General features: G+C 43.4%; 1 protein-coding gene across 1 annotated transcript in view; it reads right to left on the bottom strand.

Moving 5' to 3' along the window:
- Nucleotides 1-5014: 5014 nt before the first annotated feature.
- Nucleotides 5015-24307, bottom strand: part of LOC134566219 (uncharacterized) — a 45287-nt gene continuing 25994 nt past the window's right edge. Inside the window, exon 2 of the mRNA XM_063425928.1 lies at nt 5015-7277. Within this exon, the coding sequence (XP_063281998.1) occupies nt 5015-7277 (2263 nt within the window). The remainder of the gene's footprint in view (nt 7278-24307) is intronic.

Genomic DNA, 24307 nt, shown 5'->3' with positions numbered 1-24307 from the left:
GTATGTGTTTTCTTATAGCTGCATCCTATGAGTTTCCCTCCAGCACCATCTCCATCAGATACATGACGCTTGGGAGGTATGACCGTTTTAGTGTTTTTGGTCGATAAGATTCCGTAATTAGGCCCATCATAATTGTCAGCACCAGGCCCAGTGTGCTCTTAATCCGGCCCTGCTTTGTGGTGCTTGGAAAAATGAGTAAGCATCAGCCTGGCTGAGAGTGTCAGCTGACCACTCTCAACCTATCACAACTCTAATTTCTGGTATGAACTGGTATGGCTAGAAGTAAGTGTGTAATCTCTGGATTAGCCACACCTCCAGTGTGGGCCGGACTGTGGGAAGCAAGGGACCCTTATTACTGTGGGACATCTTGAAATTTGTCTTAAATTTTTTTTAAATTAGTTTATTGCTTATATATTTGATTAATTCCAAACTCAATGTCCCTGCTGCAGATCATTCATGCAACTCTGAGATTGTCACCAGTCTTACAGTCAGGGTATTAACTAACTGAGCCATCATAAATGCACCCTCTGCATCGCCACTAAACTACCTAACAGCCTGTATTTCAACCTTTCCTGCAGCTCAGCTCAATAATTCTGCTGAAGAATTGCTTGACTAAGATTGTGAGTTAAAAGATATTATTAGGTGTGTCATAATACATTAAAGCTATTTGTTCATACATTGTATTGCAGTCAAAAAAGTGATATACTGTATGAGTTACGTTCATGATCATCTTAAAACCACACGTGATTAGAAAAATAATGTTTGGGACAATCCTACAGATAAATCAAGGAATTTCTACGTCACGGCCAGGGACAGAAGGATTAAATAGTGTCAGATTTATTTTGTAGAATCTTTGCTCTGGCAGTGATTAGGTTAATGAATTACCGTCACAGACACAGCTGCATTAGCACTGCTCTGCGGATGCCAAGGTAGGTCAAAGAACAGCAGTTGGCCATGAAACTTGATAGGCTGCTCAAATAAAATCTGTTTGGCTTTGCCGGGCAATGTGCAGATGACAGGTCTGAAGGGCAGGGATTTGAACCCTGTCCAGCCTTTATTCCAGAAAACCATTAACACTCAGAATGGTTAACCCTTTCAATGTCAATTCACCTGTTAAACAAAAAAAAAATAACAAAAAAACAAAGACCTGTCCTGATAATCCCACTTCTACCACCATTAACGACATTGAGTAGTGAGGGCAGTGGGCGTTACGGCACAGCTAGAAATCTATTCATTGTCTCTTTGCCGCATGAACATTGGCACTTTTTGTTTGGTAAAGAAAATATTGGCTACTAGTGATATTTCCAGAGCCGAGGAATATTCTGAACAGCAACATGCAACAAAATATTCTCCAGTTACTTGTCTAGAATCATTTTAAAAGAACAAAGATTATTTATAAATTCAACGTTAATGAATATAGAGGTGAATTTTATAGTATACCTGGGGTGCACAGTGTTTTTTTACACCAAACTTGAAATCTTGACATTGCCTTCATCCTTTATTAAGGCCATCGACAAATAATTTGATATTTTAGGTCGAGTGAGGTCTAAAGGAGACACTCTCTAAATGGAATTTCTCTAGTTAGTACGGAATCTGATGGCGCTATATAAATGATAAAATAATAATAATAATAATAGTTAATGCTAATGTGAATTATCATAGAGATATTTTATTATGGTTAAAGTAGGTTTTTCCTTTGCTTTGCTACTATGTACATTCATAATCATCATCTTCATCAACATTATTCTAAATGATTAAGGAGCCACAGGCCACATCGAAGGGTCAGCAGGGCATTTTACCATCAGTTACTTGTAGAATATTAACGTACTGTCATGTAGAGCAGGAAGGGTGGGCATGACGGAAATGGTGGGATTTACACTTCCTTGCAGAGGGGTAGACTTATGGATGGTTGGACTTATGGCAGAAGTGTCACGTATTCATCTGCACATTAAAATGTGATTAATGGCATTTACTGTTCTGTTGTGCCGAGCAACATTACTGTCCTGTCAGGTAAAGTTGTGCCGAGCAGCAATCAATCCACAGGAGGGTTTGTGCTGAGCAGCAATCATGCAAATGGGAACCTGGTAACTGCCTTTGGGGTCAAAGGCCGGTTACAGCCTATCAGATCTAGAGGAGGGGTATTTAGGCCCAGTTCTCATCCTGCTCAGTGCCCTTGTGGTTGTCCGAGAGCGCGTTATTTATTCTGGTAATTCTGGTTATTTGACTTTGGCATTGTTTTTGACTTCCCTGTTTTCTGGCATCCCTGACTCCTGGCTTTTCCTTATCGTTGTGTCTCTTTCTGTTTCCCTTGACCTCGGCTATTCCTGACTATTCTTTGGTACGTTAGTCCGGCCATTCTAAGGTCCGGTATACGTTACCTACCAGTCCTCTGTGTTACACAATTCTACGTGCTGGATCATTCTGTAATCCTGACAAGAAGAGAATTCACCTTAAAATCACCAAAATAATTAGAAACGATTGAATGGCAGCAAGAGCAAAATACACAGCATCCATTCATGTGGAACATTTCATTTCAGTAATGTTTCCTATCAACGTCCTACAAAGGCATCGCACAATCAGAACATTTTCTGCTATTTCAATGGGAAAATATCTTTCTGTAACGTTCCTGCCATCGTACATGAGGAACAAAACAACAACCTGCGCTAAAAGCAAAACAACAAGGGCTTCAGAACGTGCTGTATCCTGCTGAGTGTTTTTTACTTTTTTTAACGAGAATGCACTTAGAACGCATCTTATTTTTCGCTGTTCCGATAATTAGAAAACTCTTACTATTTGAATGCCGTACTTTTTCATTTCCTGCAGCTGGGGGATTAAGGGAAAGAGTTGAAAAATATTTCTTCTTATATCCATTTATATAAAAAAAAACTTCCTAAAAGGAAGGGGTTAACCTATTAACTGCCATAAAAGACTGATGCAACCAACACACTAATAGCTGAATTGATCTCAGTCTGTGTTTACAAAGCTTAATATGTGTCGTAAAGCGGTCCTACAACTGCAACTGTCTCATTCCTGGTTATAATTCAGCAACTAGGAAGCAAAGCCCATACCTAATATAACTTTATTTATGGTTCCCCTTACATATGGTAAATATGATGAATCGATAAGTTCAGTCAAGAATGCAGTTACAGATTGTGAGACAAATTAGGAAGGCTTAATCATGGAATCATGGAAAGGGCGTTCAGAAAGAAAGGCCAATAAGGTTATACAAATCAGTTCTATTGGATTATCAATAGGCTTGGTCAGAATAAAATCGTCTGTCATGAGTATATTAACAGGACTTGGGGGGGGGGGGGGGGGGGGGACCGCATCCCACCATCTTTAAAAGTCCACAACTGCCACCAGTAAAAGCTTAGTAAATAGCTGCAGAACTGCCCAGCACTGGGGTAACTTCCTTACAGAGAGCGTGTGAGAATATGCTGCTCTCTGGCACCGAATGTATTAAACCATAGAAGCTATTCCCGCTCATGTACAGATAAAATCAGGTCATTCTAGGTTGACCTGGGCTGAACAAACAGATAGTATAGCAGCTGCTGTACATTTCGTTCTGACAGAGGCTTGTTTACAATGATCTGTTAAGGCAGAACGACACTTTCTCTCCGCTTCTTGATGAGGTTCGGGTTCTTAGCAGGTCATAATGGAACGTAAGGCCCACATGAATTGTGTTGGGGGAGAGAGGGAATGTGGCTGTGGGTAGGGTAGAGCCCAGAACTGTGGGGTGAAGGAGAAATAGACTGTAAGTGTGGAAGAGAAAAAGTGTCCATGGAGGTGTGAGCGGAATATGGTGGTGGAGGTGTGAGCGGAATATGGTGGTGGAGGTGTGTGAAGGAATATGGCGGTGTAGGTGTGAGACGGAATATGGTGGAATATGGCGGTGGAGGTGTGAGACAGAATATGGCGGTGGAGATGTGAGAAGGAATATGGCGGTGGAGGTGTGAGGGGGAATATGGCGGTGGAGGTGTGAGACGGAATATGGCGGTGGAGGTGTGAGAAGGAATATGGCGGTGTAGGTGTGAGACGGAATATGGTGGAATATGGCGGTGGAGGTGTGAGAGGGAATATGGCGGTGTAGGTGTGAGAGGGAATATGGCGGTGTAGGTGTGAGACGGAATATGGCGGTGGAGGTGTGAGATGGAATATGGCGGTGGAGGTGTGAGAGGGAATATGGCGGTGGAGGTGTGAGAGGGAATATGGCGGTGGAGGTGTGAGATGGAATATGGCAGTGGAGGTGTGAGAGGGAATATGGCGGTGGAGGTGTGAGAAGGAATATGGCGGTGGAGGTGTGAGAAGGAATATGGCGGTGGAGGTGTGAGATGGAATATGGCAGTGGAGGTGTGAGAGGGAATATGGCGGTGGAGGTGTGAGAGGGAATATGGCGGTGGAGGTGTGAGAAGGAATATGGCGGTGGAGGTGTGAGGGGGAATATGGCGGTGGAGGTGTGAGAGGGAATATGGCGGTGGAGGTGTGAGAAGGAATATGGCGGTGGAGGTGTGAGAGGGAATATGGCGGTGGAAGTGTGAGAAGGAATATGGCGGTGGAGGTGTGAGAGGGAATATGGCGGTGGAAGTGTGAGAAGGAATATGAAGGTGGAGGTGTTAAAGGGAATATGGCGGTGGAGGTGTGAGAAGGAATATGGCGGTGGAGGTGTGAGAAGGAATATGGCGGTGGAGGTGTGAGAGGAATATGGCGGTGGAGGTGTGAGGGGGAATATGGCGGTGGAGGTGTGAGATGGAATATGGCAGTGGAGGTGTGAGAGGGAATATGGCGGTGGAGGTGTGAGAAGGAATATGGCGGTGGAGGTGTGAGAAGGAATATGGCGGTGGAGGTGTGAGAGGGAATATGGAGGTGGAGGTGTGAGAGGGAATATGGCAGTGGAGGTGTGAGAGGGAATATGGAGGTGGAGGTGTGAGAGGGAATATGTCGGTGGAGGTGTGAGAAGGAATATGGCGGTGGAGGTGTGAGGGGGAATATGGCGGTGGAGGTGTGAGAAGGAATATTAAGGAGAAGGTGTGAGAGGGAATATGGCAGTGGAGGTGTGAGAGGGAATATGGAGGTGGAGGTGTGAGAGGGAATATGTCGGTGGAGGTGTGAGAAGGAATATGTCGGTGGAGGTGTGAGGGGGAATATGTCGGTGGAGGTGTGAGAAGGAATATGGCGGTGGAGGTGTGAGGGGGAATATGGCGGTGGAGGTGTGAGAAGGAATATTAAGGAGAAGGTGTGAGAGGGAATATGGCAGTGGAGGTGTGAGAGGGAATATGGAGGTGGAGGTGTGAGAGGGAATATGTCGGTGGAGGTGTGAGAAGGAATATGTCGGTGGAGGTGTGCGAAGGAATATGGCGGTGGAGGTGTGAGAAGGAATATGTCGGTGGAGGTGTGAGAGGAATATGGCGGTGGAGGTGTGAGAGGGAATATGGCGGTGGAGGTGTGAGGGGGAATATGGCGGTGGAGGTGTGAGGGGGAATATGGCGGTGGAGGTGTGAGGGGGAATATGGCGGTGGAGGTGTGAGAGGGAATATAGCGGTGGAGGTGTGAGAGGAAATATGGCGGTGGAGGTGTGAGAGGAATATGGCAGTGGAGGTGTGAGAGGGAATATGGCGGTGGAGGTGTGAGGGGGAATATGGCGGTGGAGGTGTGAGAAGGAATATGTCGGTGGAGGTGTGAGAAGGAATATGTCGGTGGAGGTGTGAGGGGGAATATGGCGGTGGAGGTGTGAGGGGGAATATGGCGGTGGAGGTGTGAGGGGAATATGGCGGTGGAGGTGTGAGAGGGAATATAGCGGTGGAGGTGTGAGAGGAATATGGCGGTGGAGGTGTGAGAGGGAATATGGAGGTGGAGGTGTGAGGGGGAATATGGCGGTGGAGGTGTGAGGGGGAATATGGCGGTGGAGGTGTGAGAGGGAATATAGCGGTGGAGGTGTGAGAGGGAATATGGCAGTGGAGGTGTGAGACGGAATATGGCGGTGGAGGTGTGAGAAGGAATATGTCGGTGGAGGTGTGAGAAGGATTATGTCGGTAGAGGTGTGAGGGGGAATATGGCGGTGGAGGTGTGAGAGGGAATATGGCAGTGGAGGTGTGAGAGGGAATATGGCGGTGGAGGTGTGAGAGGGAATATAGCGGTGGAGGTGTGAGAGGGAATATGGCAGTGGAGGTGTGAGGGGGAATATGGCGGTGGAGGTGTGAGGGGGAATATGGCGGTGGAGGTGTGAGGGGGAATATGGCGGTGGAGGTGTGAGAGGGAATATGGCGGTGGAGGTGTGAGAGGGAATATGGAGGTGGAGGTGTGAGGGGGAATATGTTGGTGGAGGTGTAAGGGGGAATATGGCGGTGGAGGTGTGAGAGGGAATATGGCGGTGGAGGTGTGAGAGGGAATATGGAGGTGGAGGTGTGAGGGGGAATATGGCGGTGGAGGTGTGAGGGGGAATATGGCGGTGGAGGTGTGAGAGGGAATATGGCGGTGGAGGTGTGAGAGGGAATATGGAGGTGGAGGTGTGAGGGGGAATATGGCGGTGGAGGTGTGAGGGGGAATATGGCGGTGGAGGTGTGAGAGGGAATATAGCGGTGGAGGTGTGAGAGGGAATATGGCAGTGGAAGTGTGAGGGGGAATATGGCGGTGGAGGTGTGAGAGGGAATATGGCAGTGGAGGTGTGAGGGGGAATATGGCGGTGGAGGTGTGAGGGGGAATATGGCGGTGGAGGTGTGAGAAGGAATATGTCGGTGGAGGTGTGAGAAAGAAATATGTCGGTGGAGGTGTGAGATGGAATATGGTGGAATATGGCGGTGGAGGTGTGAGAGGGAATATGGCGGTGGAGGTGTGAGAGGGAATATGGCAGTGGAGGTGTGAGAGGGAATATGGCGGTGGAGGTGTGAGGGGGAATATGGCGGTGGAGGTGTGAGAAGGAATATGTCGGTGGAGGTGTGAGAGGGAATATGGCGGTGGAGGTGTGAGGGGGAATATGGTGGTGGAGGTGTGAGGGGGAATATGGCGGTGGAGGTGTGAGAGGGAATATAGCGGTGGAGGTGTGAGAGGGAATATGGCGGTGGAGGTGTGAGGGGGAATATGGCGGTGGAGGTGTGAGGGGGAATATGGTGGTGGAGGTGTGAGGGGGAATATGGCGGTGGAGGTGTGAGAGGGAATATAGCGGTGGAGGTGTGAGAGGGAATATGGCGGTGGAGGTGTGAGGGGGAATATGGCGGTGGAGGTGTGAGAAGGAATATGGCGGTGTAGGTATAAGAGGGAATTCTGGATAATCAGTTTTGTACCTTTATGTTTGTTCATTTTTTTCATCACTATATTTATAATGTGTTATAACGATGTAAATCCACCGTAATGGTCCCCAGAATGCACCTGTTCTTCCCTTCCTTGTTGACTGAGGATCATTCTCCAACTTGCAGCTTACATTTTGTAATTCAGCTCATATGGTTTTTCTCTGTTGGTAAATTGGAGAGTTGGTGCCCCATTGGTTCATTGTCTGACCCCCCCGCTGCTTTCAGAACCCATCCTTCCTTGCACCCGCTGGTACGGGGAGGACTATTTTTGGATGTACCGGCTGTTTCAATGATTCACAGCGTTTCTCAAGTTCTCTTCCCGTAATTATTTAATGGGCCAGCTGACTACACGTACAAATATGCTATATCATGATGGAAACATATGGAAATGAAAGCAAGTTACTCTCGTGGTGTTTTCTTTCAAAACACAGACATGATTAGTGGTCTGGAGATGAATTACGATGTTACATCGAGTCCTGGGCTGGTGTTACTTTGTATCATTGCTGTCTTGAAATGAGAAGTTGAAAAAATGATTTCATCATTAACCCACCGGGCATTCTATATCCAGAATGCCTTCTGCCCTTTATAATACCCAGGGCAAATCGCACTAAACCGTACACGTGGGCACATATTTAGTGGAAAATAAGAGTGGGTGCACGTGGCATCAGGAAGGCAATCAACAAGTGGCATTAGCAGACAGAACATAGCAAATGTGGAGGGGACGTGGCATGAAAGACACAGGGAGAATGGTAATGGCCAAATGTGACGTGGCCTAAGAGGGAGTGGGCAAGTGGCAGGACCCCAGGATTAGAGACATAGGGAGTAATGGAGCGATATGGAGAGAGACAGTGGCATTAAGAAATAGGGAAAGAGCAAGTGACATAGGGAGGAAAATAACATACCACCCAAGTGTCCTTATTTAGGAAGGACAGTCCCTATTTTGCTCAGAAATTCCTTTGTTTCTCTCCTAATAATACTCCCAGTAATGTGTCTAAGTGTATAACAGAGCTCCACAGCAATAATACTCCCAGTAATGTGTCTGAGTGTATAACAGAGCTACACAGCAATAATACTCCCAGTAATGTGTCTGAGTGTATAACAGAGCTCCACAGTAATAATACTCCCAGTAATGTGTCTGAGTGTTTAACAGAGCTCCACAGTAATAATAATCCCAGTAATGTGTCTGGGTGTATAACAGAGCTCCACAGTAATAATACTCCCAGTAATGTGACTGAGTGTATAACAGAGCTCCACAGTAATAATACTCCCAGTAATGTGTCTGAGTGTATAACAGAGCTCCACGGCAATAATACTCCCAGTAATGTGTCTGAGTGTATAACAGAGCTCCACAGCAATAATACTCCCAGTAATGTGTCTGAGTATAACAGAGCTCCACAGTAATAATAATCCCAGTAATGTGTCTGGGTGTATAACAGAGCTCCACAGCAATAATACTCCCAGTAATGTGTCTGAGTGTATAACAGAGCTCCGCAGTAATAATACTCCCAGTAATGTGTCTGAGTGTATAACAGAGCTCCACAGTAATAATACTCCCAGTAATGTGTCTGAGTGTATAACAGAGCTCCACAGCAATAATACTCCCAGTAATGTGTCTGAGTGTATAACAGAGCTCCACAGTAATAATACTCCCAGTAATGTGTCTGAGTATAACAGAGCTCCACAGTAATAATAATCCCAGTAATGTGTCTGGGTGTATAACAGAGCTCCACAGAAATAATACTCCCAGTAATGTGTCTGAGTGTATAACAGAGCTCCGCAGTAATAATACTCCCAGTAATGTGTCTGAGTGTATAACAGAGCTCCACAGTAATAATACTCCCAGTAATGTGTCTGAGTGTATAACAGAGCTCCACAGCAATAATACTCCCAGTAATGTGTCTGAGTGTATAACAGAGCTCCACAGTAATAATAATCCCAGTAATGTGTCTGGGTGTATAACAGAGCTCCACAGCAATAATACTCCCAGTAATGTGTCTGAGTATAACAGAGCTCCACAGTAATAATAATCCCAGTAATGTGTCTGGGTGTATAACAGAGCTCCACAGCAATAATACTCCCAGTAATGTGTCTGAGTGTATAACAGAGCTCCGCATTAATAATACTCCCAGTAATGTGTCTGAGTGTATAACAGAGCTCCACAGCAATAATACTCCCAGTAATGTGGCTGAGTGTATAACAGAGCTCCACAGCAATAATACTCCCAGTTATGTGTCTGAGTGTATAACAGAGCTCCGCAGTAATAATACTCCCAGTAATGTGTCTGAGTGTATAACAGAGCTCCACAGTAATAATACTCCCAGTAATGTGTCTGAGTGTATAACAGAGCTCCGCATTAATAATACTCCCAGTAATGTGTCTGAGTGTATAACAGAGCTCCACAGCAATAATACTCCCAGTAATGTGTCTGAGTGTATAACAGAGCTCCACAGCAATAATACTCCCAGTAATGTGTCTGAGTGTATAACAGAGCTCCACAGCAATAATACTCCCAGTAATATGTCTGAGTGTATAACAGAGCTCCACAGCAATAATACTCCCAGTAATGTGTCTGTGTGTATAACAGAGCTCCACAGCAATAATACTTCCAGTAATGTGTCTGAGTGTATAACAGAGCTCCGCATTAATAATACTCCCAGTAATGTGTCTGAGTGTATAACAGAGCTCCACAGCAATAATACTCCCAGTAATGTGGCTGAGTGTATAACAGAGCTCCACAGCAATAATACTCCCAGTAATGTGTCTGAGTGTATAACAGAGCTCCGCAGTAATAATACTCCCAGTAATGTGTCTAAATGTGTATAACAGAGCTCCACAGTAATAATACTCCCAGTAATGTGTCTGAGTGTATAACAGAGCTCCGCATTAATAATACTCCCAGTAATGTGTCTGAGTGTATAACAGAGCTCCACAGTAATAATACTCCCAGTAATGTGTCTGAGTGTATAACAGAGCCCCACAGCAATAATACTCCCATTAATGTGTCTGAGTGTATACCAGAGCTCCACAGTAATAATACTCCCAGTAATGTGTCTGAGTGTATAACAGAGCTCCACAGCAATAATACTTCCAGTAATGTGTCTGAGTGTATAACAGAGCTCCCCAGTAATAATACTCCCAGTAATTTGTCTGAGTGTATAACAGAGCTACACAGCAATAATACTCCCAGTAATGTGTCTGAGTGTATAACAGAGCTCCACAGCAATAATACTCCCAGTAATGTGTCTGAGTGTATAACAGAGCTCCACAGTAATAATACTCCCAGTAATGTGTCTGAGTGTATAACAGAGCTCCACAGCAATAGTACTCCCTGTAATGTGTCTGAGTGTATAACAGAGCTCCACAGCAATAATACTCCCAGTAATGTGCCTGAGTGTATAACAGAGCTCCGCAGCAATAATACTCCCAGTAATGTGTCTGAGTGTATAACAGAGCCCCACAGCAATAATACTCCCAGTAATGTGTCTGAGTATAACAGAGCTCCACAGCAATAATACTCCCAGTAATGTGTCTGAGTATAACAGAGCTCCACAGCAATAATACTCCCAGTAATGTGTCTGAGTGTATAACAGAGCTCCACAGCAATAATACTCCCAGTAATGTGTCTGAGTGTATAACAGAGCTCCACAGCAATAATACTTCCAGTAATGTGTCTGAGTGTATAACAGAGCTCCCCAGTAATAATACTCCCAGTAATTTGTCTGAGTGTATAACAGAGCTACACAGCAATAATACTCCCAGTAATGTGTCTGAGTGTATAACAGAGCTCCACAGCAATAATACTCCCAGTAATGTGTCTGAGTGTATAACAGAGCTCCACAGTAATAATACTCCCAGTAATGTGTCTGAGTGTATAACAGAGCTCCACAGCAATAGTACTCCCTGTAATGTGTCTGAGTGTATAACAGAGCTCCACAGCAATAATACTCCCAGTAATGTGTCTGAGTGTATACCAGAGCTCCACGGCAATAATACTCCCAGTAATGTGTCTGAGTGTATAACAGAGCCCCACAGCAATAATACTCCCAGTAATGTGTCTGAGTGTATAACAGAGCCCCACAGCAATAATACTCCCAGTAATGTGTCTGAGTATAACAGAGCTCCACAGCAATAATACTCCCAGTAATGTGTCTGAGTATAACAGAGCTCCACAGCAATAATACTCCCAGTAATGTGTCTGAGTGTATAACAGAGCTCCACAGCAATAATACTCCCAGTAATGTGTCTGAGTGTATAACAGAGCTCCACAGCAATAATACTTCCAGTAATGTGTCTGAGTGTATAACAGAGCTCCCCAGTAATAATACTCCCAGTAATTTGTCTGAGTGTATAACAGAGCTACACAGCAATAATACTCCCAGTAATGTGTCTGAGTGTATAACAGAGCTCCACAGCAATAATACTCCCAGTAATGTGTCTGAGTGTATAACAGAGCTCCACAGTAATAATACTCCCAGTAATGTGTCTGAGTGTATAACAGAGCTCCACAGTAATAATACTCCCAGTAATGTGTCTGAGTGTATAACAGAGCTCCACAGCAATAATACTCCCAGTAATGTGCCTGAGTGTATAACAGAGCTCCGCAGCAATAATACTCCCAGTAATGTGTCTGAGTGTATAACAGAGCTCCACAGCAATAATACTCACAGTAATGTGTCTGAGTGTATAACAGAGCTCCACAGCAATAATACTCCCAGTAATGTGTCTGAGTGTATAACAGAGCCCCACAGCAATAATACTCCCAGTAATGTGTCTGAGTATAACAGAGCTCCACAGCAATAATACTCCCAGTAATGTGTCTGAGTATAACAGAGCTCCACAGCAATAATACTCCCAGTAATGTGTCTGAGTGTATAACAGAGCTCCACAGCAATAATACTCCCAGTAATGTGTCTGAGTATAACAGAGCTCCACAGCAATAATACTCCTAGTAATGTGTCTGGGTGTATAACAGAGCTCCACAGCAATAATACTCCCAGTAATGTGTCTGAGTATAACAGAGCTCCACAGCAATAATACTCCCAGTAATGTGTCTGAGTGTATAACAGAGCCCCACAGCAATAATACTCCCAGTAATGTGTCTGAGTGTATAACAGAGCTCCACAGCAATAATACTCCCAGTAATGTGTCTGAGTGTATAACAGAGCTCCACAGTAATAATACTCCCAGTAATGTGTCTGAGTGTATAACAGAGCTCCACAGCAATATTACTCCCAGTAATGTGTCTGAGTGTATAACAGAGCCCCACAGCAATAATACTCCCAGTAATGTGTCTGAGTGTATAACAGAGCTCCGCAGCAATAATACTCCCAGTAATGTGTCTGAGTGTATAACAGAGCTCCACAGCAATAATACTCCCAGTAATGTGTCTGAGTGTATAACAGAGCCCCACAGCAATAATACTCCCAGTAATGTGTCTGAGTATAACAGAGCTCCACAGCAATAATACTCCCAGTAATGTGTCTGAGTATAACAGAGCTCCACAGCAATAATACTCCCAGTAATGTGTCTGAGTGTATAACAGAGCTCCACAGCAATAATACTCCCAGTAATGTGTCTGAGTGTATAACAGAGCTCCACAGCAATAATACTTCCAGTAATGTGTCTGAGTGTATAACAGAGCTCCCCAGTAATAATACTCCCAGTAATTTGTCTGAGTGTATAACAGAGCTACACAGCAATAATACTCCCAGTAATGTGTCTGAGTGTATAACAGAGCTCCACAGCAATAATACTCCCAGTAATGTGTCTGAGTGTATAACAGAGCTCCACAGTAATAATACTCCCAGTAATGTGTCTGAGTGTATAACAGAGCTCCACAGCAATAGTACTCCCTGTAATGTGTCTGAGTGTATAACAGAGCTCCACAGTAATAATACTCCCAGTAATGTGTCTGAGTGTATAACAGAGCTCCACAGCAATAATACTCCCAGTAATGTGCCTGAGTGTATAACAGAGCTCCGCAGCAATAATACTCCCAGTAATGTGTCTGAGTGTATAACAGAGCTCCACAGCAATAATACTCACAGTAATGTGTCTGAGTGTATAACAGAGCTCCACAGCAATAATACTCCCAGTAATCTGTCTGAGTGTATAACAGAGCCCCACAGCAATAATACTCCCAGTAATGTGTCTGAGTATAACAGAGCTCCACAGCAATAATACTCCCAGTAATGTGTCTGAGTATAACAGAGCTCCACAGCAATAATACTCCCAGTAATGTGTCTGAGTGTATAACAGAGCTCCACAGCAATAATACTCCCAGTAATGTGTCTGAGTATAACAGAGCTCCACAGCAATAATACCCCTAGTAATGTGTCTGGGTGTATAACAGAGCTCCACAGCAATAATACTCCCAGTAATGTGTCTGAGTATAACAGAGCTCCACAGCAATAATACTCCCAGTAATGTGTCTGAGTGTATAACAGAGCCCCACAGCAATAATACTCCCAGTAATGTGTCTGAGTGTATAACAGAGCTCCACAGCAATAATACTCCCAGTAATGTGTCTGAGTGTATAACAGAGCTCCACAGTAATAATACTCCCAGTAATGTGTCTGAGTGTATAACAGAGCTCCACAGCAATATTACTCCCAGTAATGTGTCTGAGTGTATAACAGAGCTCCACAGGAATAATACTCCCAGTAATGTGTCTGAGTGTATAACAGAGCCCCACAGCAATAATACTCCCAGTAATGTGTCTGAGTGTATAACAGAGCTCCACAGCAATATTACTCCCAGTAATGTGTCTGAGTGTATAACAAAGCTCCACAGGAATAATACTCCCAGTAATGTGTCTGAGTGTATAACAGAGCTCCACAGCAATAATACTCCCAGTAATGTGTCTGAGTGTATAACAGAGCTCCACAGCAATAATACTCCCAGTAATGTGTCTGAGTGTATAACAGAGCTCCACAGCAATAATACTCCCAGTAATGTGTCTGAGTGTATACCAGAGCTCCACGGCAATAATACTCCCAGTAATGTGTCTGAGTGTATAACAGAGCCCCACAGCAATAATACTCCCAGTAATGTGTCTGAGTGTATAACAGAGCCCCACAGCAATAATACTCCCAGTAATGTGTCTGAGTATAACAGAGCTCCACAGCAATAATACTCCCAGTAATGTGTCTGAGTATAACAGAGCTCCACAGCAATAATACTCCCAGTAATGTGTCTGAGTGTATAACAGAGCTCCACAGCAATAATACTCCCAGTAATGTGTCTGAGTGTATAACAGAGCTCCACAGCAATAATACTTCCAGTAATGTGTCTGAGTGTATAACAGAGCTCCCCAGTAATAATACTCCCAGTAATTTGTCTGAGTGTATAACAGAGCTACACAGCAATAATACTCCCAGTAATGTGTCTGAGTGTATAACAGAGCTCCACAGCAATAATACTCCCAGTAATGTGTCTGAGTGTATAACAGAGCTCCACAGTAATAATACTCCCAGTAATGTGTCTGAGTGTATAACAGAGCTCCACAGTAATAATACTCCCAGTAATGTGTCTGAGTGTATAACAGAGCTCCACAGCAATAATACTCCCAGTAATGTGCCTGAGTGTATAACAGAGCTCCGCAGCAATAATACTCCCAGTAATGTGTCTGAGTGTATAACAGAGCTCCACAGCAATAATACTCACAGTAATGTGTCTGAGTGTATAACAGAGCTCCACAGCAATAATACTCCCAGTAATGTGTCTGAGTGTATAACAGAGCCCCACAGCAATAATACTCCCAGTAATGTGTCTGAGTATAACAGAGCTCCACAGCAATAATACTCCCAGTAATGTGTCTGAGTATAACAGAGCTCCACAGCAATAATACTCCCAGTAATGTGTCTGAGTGTATAACAGAGCTCCACAGCAATAATACTCCCAGTAATGTGTCTGAGTATAACAGAGCTCCACAGCAATAATACTCCTAGTAATGTGTCTGGGTGTATAACAGAGCTCCACAGCAATAATACTCCCAGTAATGTGTCTGAGTATAACAGAGCTCCACAGCAATAATACTCCCAGTAATGTGTCTGAGTGTATAACAGAGCCCCACAGCAATAATACTCCCAGTAATGTGTCTGAGTGTATAACAGAGCTCCACAGCAATAATACTCCCAGTAATGTGTCTGAGTGTATAACAGAGCTCCACAGTAATAATACTCCCAGTAATGTGTCTGAGTGTATAACAGAGCTCCACAGCAATATTACTCCCAGTAATGTGTCTGAGTGTATAACAGAGCCCCACAGCAATAATACTCCCAGTAATGTGTCTGAGTGTATAACAGAGCTCCGCAGCAATAATACTCCCAGTAATGTGTCTGAGTGTATAACAGAGCTCCACAGCAATAATACTCCCAGTAATGTGTCTGAGTGTATAACAGAGCCCCACAGCAATAATACTCCCAGTAATGTGTCTGAGTATAACAGAGCTCCACAGCAATAATACTCCCAGTAATGTGTCTGAGTATAACAGAGCTCCACAGCAATAATACTCCCAGTAATGTGTCTGAGTGTATAACAGAGCTCCACAGCAATAATACTCCCAGTAATGTGTCTGAGTGTATAACAGAGCTCCACAGCAATAATACTTCCAGTAATGTGTCTGAGTGTATAACAGAGCTCCCCAGTAATAATACTCCCAGTAATTTGTCTGAGTGTATAACAGAGCTACACAGCAATAATACTCCCAGTAATGTGTCTGAGTGTATAACAGAGCTCCACAGCAATAATACTCCCAGTAATGTGTCTGAGTGTATAACAGAGCTCCACAGTAATAATACTCCCAGTAATGTGTCTGAGTGTATAACAGAGCTCCACAGCAATAGTACTCCCTGTAATGTGTCTGAGTGTATAACAGAGCTCCACAGTAATAATACTCCCAGTAATGTGTCTGAGTGTATAACAGAGCTCCACAGCAATAATACTCCCAGTAATGTGCCTGAGTGTATAACAGAGCTCCGCAGCAATAATACTCCCAGTAATGTGTCTGAGTGTATAACAGAGCTCCACAGCAATAATACTCACAGTAATGTGTCTGAGTGTATAACAGAGCTCCACAGCAATAATACTCCCAGTAATGTGTCTGAGTGTATAACAGAGCCCCACAGCAATAATACTCCCAGTAATGTGTCTGAGTATAACAGAGCTCCACAGCAATAATACTCCCAGTAATGTGTCTGAGTATAACAGAGCTCCACAGCAATAATACTCCCAGTAATGTGTCTGAGTGTATAACAGAGCTCCACAGCAATAATACTCCCAGTAATGTGTCTGAGTATAACAGAGCTCCACAGCAATAATACCCCTAGTAATGTGTCTGGGTGTATAACAGAGCTCCACAGCAATAATACTCCGAGTAATGTGTCTGAGTATAACAGAGCTCCACAGCAATAATACTCCCAGTAATGTGTCTGAGTGTATAACAGAGCCCCACAGCAATAATACTCCCAGTAATGTGTCTGAGTGTATAACAGAGCTCCACAGCAATAATACTCCCAGTAATGTGTCTGAGTGTATAACAGAGCTCCACAGTAATAATACTCCCAGTAATGTGTCTGAGTGTATAACAGAGCTCCACAGCAATATTACTCCCAGTAATGTGTCTGAGTGTATAACAGAGCTCCACAGGAATAATACTCCCAGTAATGTGTCTGAGTGTATAACAGAGCCCCACAGCAATAATACTCCCAGTAATGTGTCTGAGTGTATAACAGAGCTCCACAGCAATATTACTCCCAGTAATGTGTCTGAGTGTATAACAAAGCTCCACAGGAATAATACTCCCAGTAATGTGTCTGAGTGTATAACAGAGCTCCACAGCAATAATACTCCCAGTAATGTGTCTGAGTGTATAACAGAGCTCCACAGCAATAATACTCCCAGTAATGTGTCTGAGTGTATAACAGAGCTCCACAGCAATAATACTCCCAGTAATGTGTCTGAGTGTATAACAGAGCTTCACAGTAATATTACTCCCAGTAATGTGTCTGAGTGTATAACAGAGCTCCACAGGAATAATACTCCCAGTAATGTGTCTGAGTGTAGAACAGAGCTCCACAGCAATAATACTCCCAGTAATGTGTCTGAGTGTATAACAGAGCTCCACAGCAATAATACTCCCAGTAATGTGTCTGGGTGTATAACAGAGCTCCACAGCAATAATACTCCCAGTAATGTGTCTGAGTATAACAGAGCTCCACAGCAATAATACTCCTAGTAATGTGTCTGGGTGTATAACAGAGCTCCACAGCAATAATACTCCCAGTAATGTGTCTGAGTATAACAGAACTCCACAGCAATAATACTCCCAGTAATGTGTCTGAGTGTATAACAGAGCCCCACAGCAATAATACTCCCAGTAATGTGTCTGAGTGTATAACAGAGCTCCACAGCAATAATACTCCCAGTAATGTGTCTGAGTGTATAACAGAGCTCCACAGTAATAATACTCCCAGTAATGTGTCTGAGTGTATAACAGAGCTCCACAGCAATATTACTCCCAGTAATGTGTCTGAGTGTATAACAGAGCCCCACAGCAATAATACTCCCAGTAATGTGTCTGGGTGTATAACAGAGCTCCACAGCAATAATACTCCCAGTAATGTGTCTGAGTATAACAGAGCTCCACAGCAATAATACTCCTAGTAATGTGTCTGGGTGTATAACAGAGCTCCACAGCAATAATACTCCCAGTAATGTGTCTGAGTATAACAGAGCTCCGCAGCAATAATACTCCCAGTAATGTGTCTGAGTGTATAACAGAGCTCCGCAGCAATAATACTCCCAGTAATGTGTCTGAGTGTATAACAGAGCTCCACAGCAATAATACTCCCAGTAATGTGTCTGAGTGTATAACAGAGCCCCACAGCAATAATACTCCCAGTAATGTGTCTGAGTATAACAGAGCTCCACAGCAATAATACTCCCAGAAATGTGTCTGAGTATAACAGAGCTCCACAGCAATAATACTCCCAGTAATGTGTCTGAGTGTATAACAGAGCTCCACAGCAATAATACTCCCAGTAATGTGTCTGAGTGTATAACAGAGCTCCACAGCAATAATACTTCCAGTAATGTGTCTGAGTGTATAACAGAGCTCCCCAGTAATAATACTCCCAGTAATTTGTCTGAGTGTATAACAGAGCTACACAGCAATAATACTCCCAGTAATGTGTCTGAGTGTATAACAGAGCTCCACAGCAATAATACTCCCAGTAATGTGTCTGAGTGTATAACAGAGCTCCACAGTAATAATACTCCCAGTAATGTGTCTGAGTGTATAACAGAGCTCCACAGCAATAGTACTCCCTGTAATGTGTCTGAGTGTATAACAGAGCTCCACAGTAATAATACTCCCAGTAATGTGTCTGAGTGTATAACAGAGCTCCACAGCAATAATACTCCCAGTAATGTGCCTGAGTGTATAACAGAGCTCCGCAGCAATAATACTCCCAGTAATGTGTCTGAGTGTATAACAGAGCTCCACAGCAATAATACTCACAGTAATGTGTCTGAGTGTATAACAGAGCTCCACAGCAATAATACTCCCAGTAATGTGTCTGAGTGTATAACAGAGCCCCACAGCAATAATACTCCCAGTAATGTGTCTGAGTATAACAGAGCTCCACAGCAATAATACTCCCAGTAATGTGTCTGAGTATAACAGAGCTCCACAGCAATAATACTCCCAGTAATGTGTCTGAGTGTATAACAGAGCTCCACAGCAATAATACTCCCAGTAATGTGTCTGAGTATAACAGAGCTCCACAGCAATAATACTCCTAGTAATGTGTCTGGGTGTATAACAGAGCTCCACAGCAATAATACTCCCAGTAATGTGTCTGAGTATAACAGAGCTCCACAGCAATAATACTCCCAGTAATGTGTCTGAGTGTATAACAGAGCCCCACAGCAATAATACGCCCAGTAATGCGTCTGAGTGTATAACAGAGCTCCACAGCAATAATACTCCCAGTAATGTGTCTGAGTGTATAACAGAGCTCCACAGTAATAATACTCCCAGTAATGTGTCTGAGTGTATAACAGAGCTCCACAGCAATATTACTCCCAGTAATGTGTCTGAGTGTATAACAGAGCTCCACAGGAATAATACTCCCAGTAATGTGTCTGAGTGTATAACAGAGCCCCACAGCAATAATACTCCCAGTAATGTGTCTGAGTGTATAACAGAGCTCCACAGCAATATTACTCCCAGTAATGTGTCTGAGTGTATAACAAAGCTCCACAGGAATAATACTCCCAGTAATGTGTCTGAGTGTATAACAGAGCTCCACAGCAATAATACTCCCAGTAATGTGTCTGAGTGTATAACAGAGCTCCACAGCAATAATACTCCCAGTAATGTGTCTGAGTGTATAACAGAGCTCCACAGCAATAATACTCCCAGTAATGTGTCTGAGTGTATAACAGAGCTTCACAGTAATATTACTCCCAGTAATGTGTCTGAGTGTATAACAGAGCTCCACAGGAATAATACTCCCAGTAATGTGTCTGAGTGTATAACAGAGCTCCACCGCAATAATACTCCCAGTAATGTGTCTGAGTGTATAACAGAGCTCCACAGCAATAATACTCCCAGTAATGTGTCTGGGTGTATAACAGAGCTCCACAGCAATAATACTCCCAGTAATGTGTCTGAGTATAACAGAGCTCCACAGCAATAATACTCCCAGTAATGTGTCTGAGTGTATAACAGAGCCCCACAGCAATAATACTCCCAGTAATGTGTCTGAGTGTATAACAGAGCTCCACAGCAATAATACTCCCAGTAATGTGTCTGAGTGTATAACAGAGCTCCACAGTAATAATACTCCCAGTAATGTGTCTGAGTGTATAACAGAGCTCCACAGCAATATTACTCCCAGTAATGTGTCTGAGTGTATAACAGAGCTCCACAGGAATAATACTCCCAGTAATGTGTCTGAGTGTATAACAGAGCCCCACAGCAATAATACTCCCAGTAATGTGTCTGAGTGCATAACAGAGCTCCACAGCAATAATACTCCCAGTAATGTGTCTGAGTGTATAACAGAGCTTCACAGTAATAATACTCCCAGTAATGTGTCCGAGCGTATAACAGAGCTCCGCAGCAATAATACTCCCAGTAATGTGTCTGAGTGTATAACAGAGCTCCACAGCAATAATACTCCCAGTAATGTGTCTGAGTGTATAACAGAGCTCCACAGCAATAATACTCCCAGTAATGTGTCTGAGTGTATAACAGAGCTCCACAGCAATAATACTCCCAGTAATGTGTCTGAGTGTATAACAGAGCTGCACAGCAATAATACTCCAAGTAATGTGTCTGAGTGTATAACAGAGCCCCACAGCAATAATACTCCCAGTAATGTGTCTGAGTGTATAACAGAGCTCCACAGCAATAATACTCCCAGTAATGTGTCTGAGTGTATAACAGAGCTCCACAGCAATAATACTCCCAGTAATGTGTCTGAGTGTATAACAGAGCTCCACAGCAATAATACTCCCAGTAATGTGTCTGAGTGTATAACAGAGCTCCACAGCAATAATACTCCCAGTAATGTGTCTGAGTGTATAACAGAGCTCCACAGCAATAATACTCCAAGTAATGTGTCTGAGTGTATAACAGAGCCCCACAGCAATAATACTCCCAGTAATGTGTCTGAGTGTATAACAGAGCTCCACAGCAATAATACTCCCAGTAACGTGTCTGAGTATAGAACAGAGCTCCACAGCAATAATACTCCCAGTAATGTGTCTGAGTGTATAACAGAGCCCCACAGCAATAATACTCCCAGTAATGTGTCTGAGTGTATAACAGAGCTCCACAGCAATAATACTCCCAGTAACGTGTCTGAGTATAGAACAGAGCTCCACAGCAATAATACTCCCAGTAATGTGTCTGAGTGTATAACAGAGCCCCACAGCAATAATACTCCCAGTAATGTGTCTGAGTGTATAACGGAGCTCCACAGCAATAATGCTCCCAGTAATGTGTCTGAGTGTATAACAGAGCTCTACAGCAATAATACTCCCAGTAATGTGTCTGTGTGTATAACAGAGCTCCATAGCAATAATACTCCCAGTAATGTGTCTGTGTGTATAACAGAGCTCCACAGCAATAATACTCCCAGTAATGTGTCTGAGTGTATAACAGAGCTCCACAGCAATAATACTCCCAGTAATGTGTCTGTGTGTATAACAGAGCTCCACAGCAATAATACTCCCAGTAATGTGTCTGAGTGTATAACAGAGCTCCACAGCAATAATACTCCCAGTAATGTGTCTGTGTGTATAACAGAGCTCCACAGCAATAATACTCCCAGTAATGTGTCTGAGTGTATAACAGAGCTCCACAGCAATAATACTCCCAGTAATGTGTCTGTGTGTATAACAGAGCTCCACAGCAATAATACTCCCAGTAATGTGTCTGTGTGTATAACAGAGCTCCACAGCAATAATACTCCCAGTAATGTGCCTGAGTGTATAACAGAGCTCCACAGCAATAATGCTCCCAGTAATGTGTCTGAGTGTATAACAGAGCTCCACAGCAATAATACTCCCAGTAATGTGTCTGTGTGTATAACAGAGCTCCACAGCAATAATACTCCCAGTAATGTGTCTGTGTGTATAACAGAGCTCCACAGCAATAATACTCCCAGTAATGTGTCTGAGTGTATAACAGAGCTCCACAGCAATAATACTCCCAGTAATGTGTCTGAGTGTATAACAGAGCCCCACAGCAATAATACTCCCAGTAATGTGTCTGAGTGTATCACAGAGCTCCACAGTAATAATACTCCCAGTAATGTGTCTGAGTGTATAACAGAGCTCCACAGCAATAATACTCCCAGTAATGTGTCTGTGTGTATAACAGAGCTCCACAGCAATAATACTCCCAGTAATGTGTCTGTGTGTATAACAGAGCTCCACAGCAATAATACTCCCAGTAATGTGCCTGAGTGTATAACAGAGCTCCACAGCAATAATGCTCCCAGTAATGTGTCTGAGTGTATAACAGAGCTCTACAGCAATAATACTCCCAGTAATGTGTCTGTGTGTATAACAGAGCTCCACAGCAATAATACTCCCAGTAATGTGTCTGTGTGTATAACAGAGCTCCACAGCAATAATACTCCCAGTAATGTGTCTGAGTGTATAACAGAGCTCCATAGCAATAACACTCCCAGTAATGTGTCTGAGTGTATAACAGAGCTCCACAGCAATAATACTCCCAGTAATGTGTCTGAGTGTATAACAGAGCTCCACAGCAATAATACTCCCAGTAATGTGTCTGAGTGTATAACAGAGCTCCACAGCAATAATACTCCCAGCAATGTATCTGAGTGTATAACAGAGCCCCACAGCAATAATACTCCCAGTAATGTGTCTGATTGTATAACAGAGCTCCACAGCAATAATACTCCCAGTAATGTGTCTGAGTGTATCACAGAGCTCCACAGTAATAATACTCCCAGTAATGTGTCTGAGTGTATAACAGAGCTCCACAGCAATAATACTCCCAGTAATGTGTCTGATTGTATAACAGAGCTCCACAGCAATAATACTCCCAGTAATGTGTCTGAGTGTATAACAGAGCTCCACAGTATTAATACTCCCAGTAATGTGTGACTGTATAACAGAGCTCCACAGCAATAATACTCCCAGAAATGTGTCTGAGTATAACAGAGCTCCACAGCAATAATACTCCCAGTAATGTGTCTGAGTGTATAACAGAGCTCCACAGCAATAATACTCCCAGTAATGTGTCTGAGTGTATAACAGAGCTCCACAGCAATAATACTTCCAGTAATGTGTCTGAGTGTATAACAGAGCTCCCCAGTAATAATACTCCCAGTAATTTGTCTGAGTGTATAACAGAGCTACACAGCAATAATACTCCCAGTAATGTGTCTGAGTGTATAACAGAGCTCCACAGCAATAATACTCCCAGTAATGTGTCTGAGTGTATAACAGAGCTCCACAGTAATAATACTCCCAGTAATGTGTCTGAGTGTATAACAGAGCTCCACAGCAATAGTACTCCCTGTAATGTGTCTGAGTGTATAACAGAGCTCCACAGTAATAATACTCCCAGTAATGTGTCTGAGTGTATAACAGAGCTCCACAGCAATAATACTCCCAGTAATGTGCCTGAGTGTATAACAGAGCTCCGCAGCAATAATACTCCCAGTAATGTGTCTGAGTGTATAACAGAGCTCCACAGCAATAATACTCACAGTAATGTGTCTGAGTGTATAACAGAGCTCCACAGCAATAATACTCCCAGTAATGTGTCTGAGTGTATAACAGAGCCCCACAGCAATAATACTCCCAGTAATGTGTCTGAGTATAACAGAGCTCCACAGCAATAATACTCCCAGTAATGTGTCTGAGTATAACAGAGCTCCACAGCAATAATACTCCCAGTAATGTGTCTGAGTGTATAACAGAGCTCCACAGCAATAATACTCCCAGTAATGTGTCTGAGTATAACAGAGCTCCACAGCAATAATACTCCTAGTAATGTGTCTGGGTGTATAACAGAGCTCCACAGCAATAATACTCCCAGTAATGTGTCTGAGTATAACAGAGCTCCACAGCAATAATACTCCCAGTAATGTGTCTGAGTGTATAACAGAGCCCCACAGCAATAATACGCCCAGTAATGCGTCTGAGTGTATAACAGAGCTCCACAGCAATAATACTCCCAGTAATGTGTCTGAGTGTATAACAGAGCTCCACAGTAATAATACTCCCAGTAATGTGTCTGAGTGTATAACAGAGCTCCACAGCAATATTACTCCCAGTAATGTGTCTGAGTGTATAACAGAGCTCCACAGGAATAATACTCCCAGTAATGTGTCTGAGTGTATAACAGAGCCCCACAGCAATAATACTCCCAGTAATGTGTCTGAGTGTATAACAGAGCTCCACAGCAATATTACTCCCAGTAATGTGTCTGAGTGTATAACAAAGCTCCACAGGAATAATACTCCCAGTAA

The sequence above is a fragment of the Pelobates fuscus genome, chromosome 6 (genome assembly GCF_036172605.1).
Source record: "Pelobates fuscus isolate aPelFus1 chromosome 6, aPelFus1.pri, whole genome shotgun sequence".
NCBI lineage: Eukaryota > Metazoa > Chordata > Amphibia > Anura > Pelobatidae > Pelobates > Pelobates fuscus.
The sequence above is the reverse complement of the archived record's forward strand: the minus strand, read 5'-3'. Positions and strand labels throughout refer to the sequence as shown.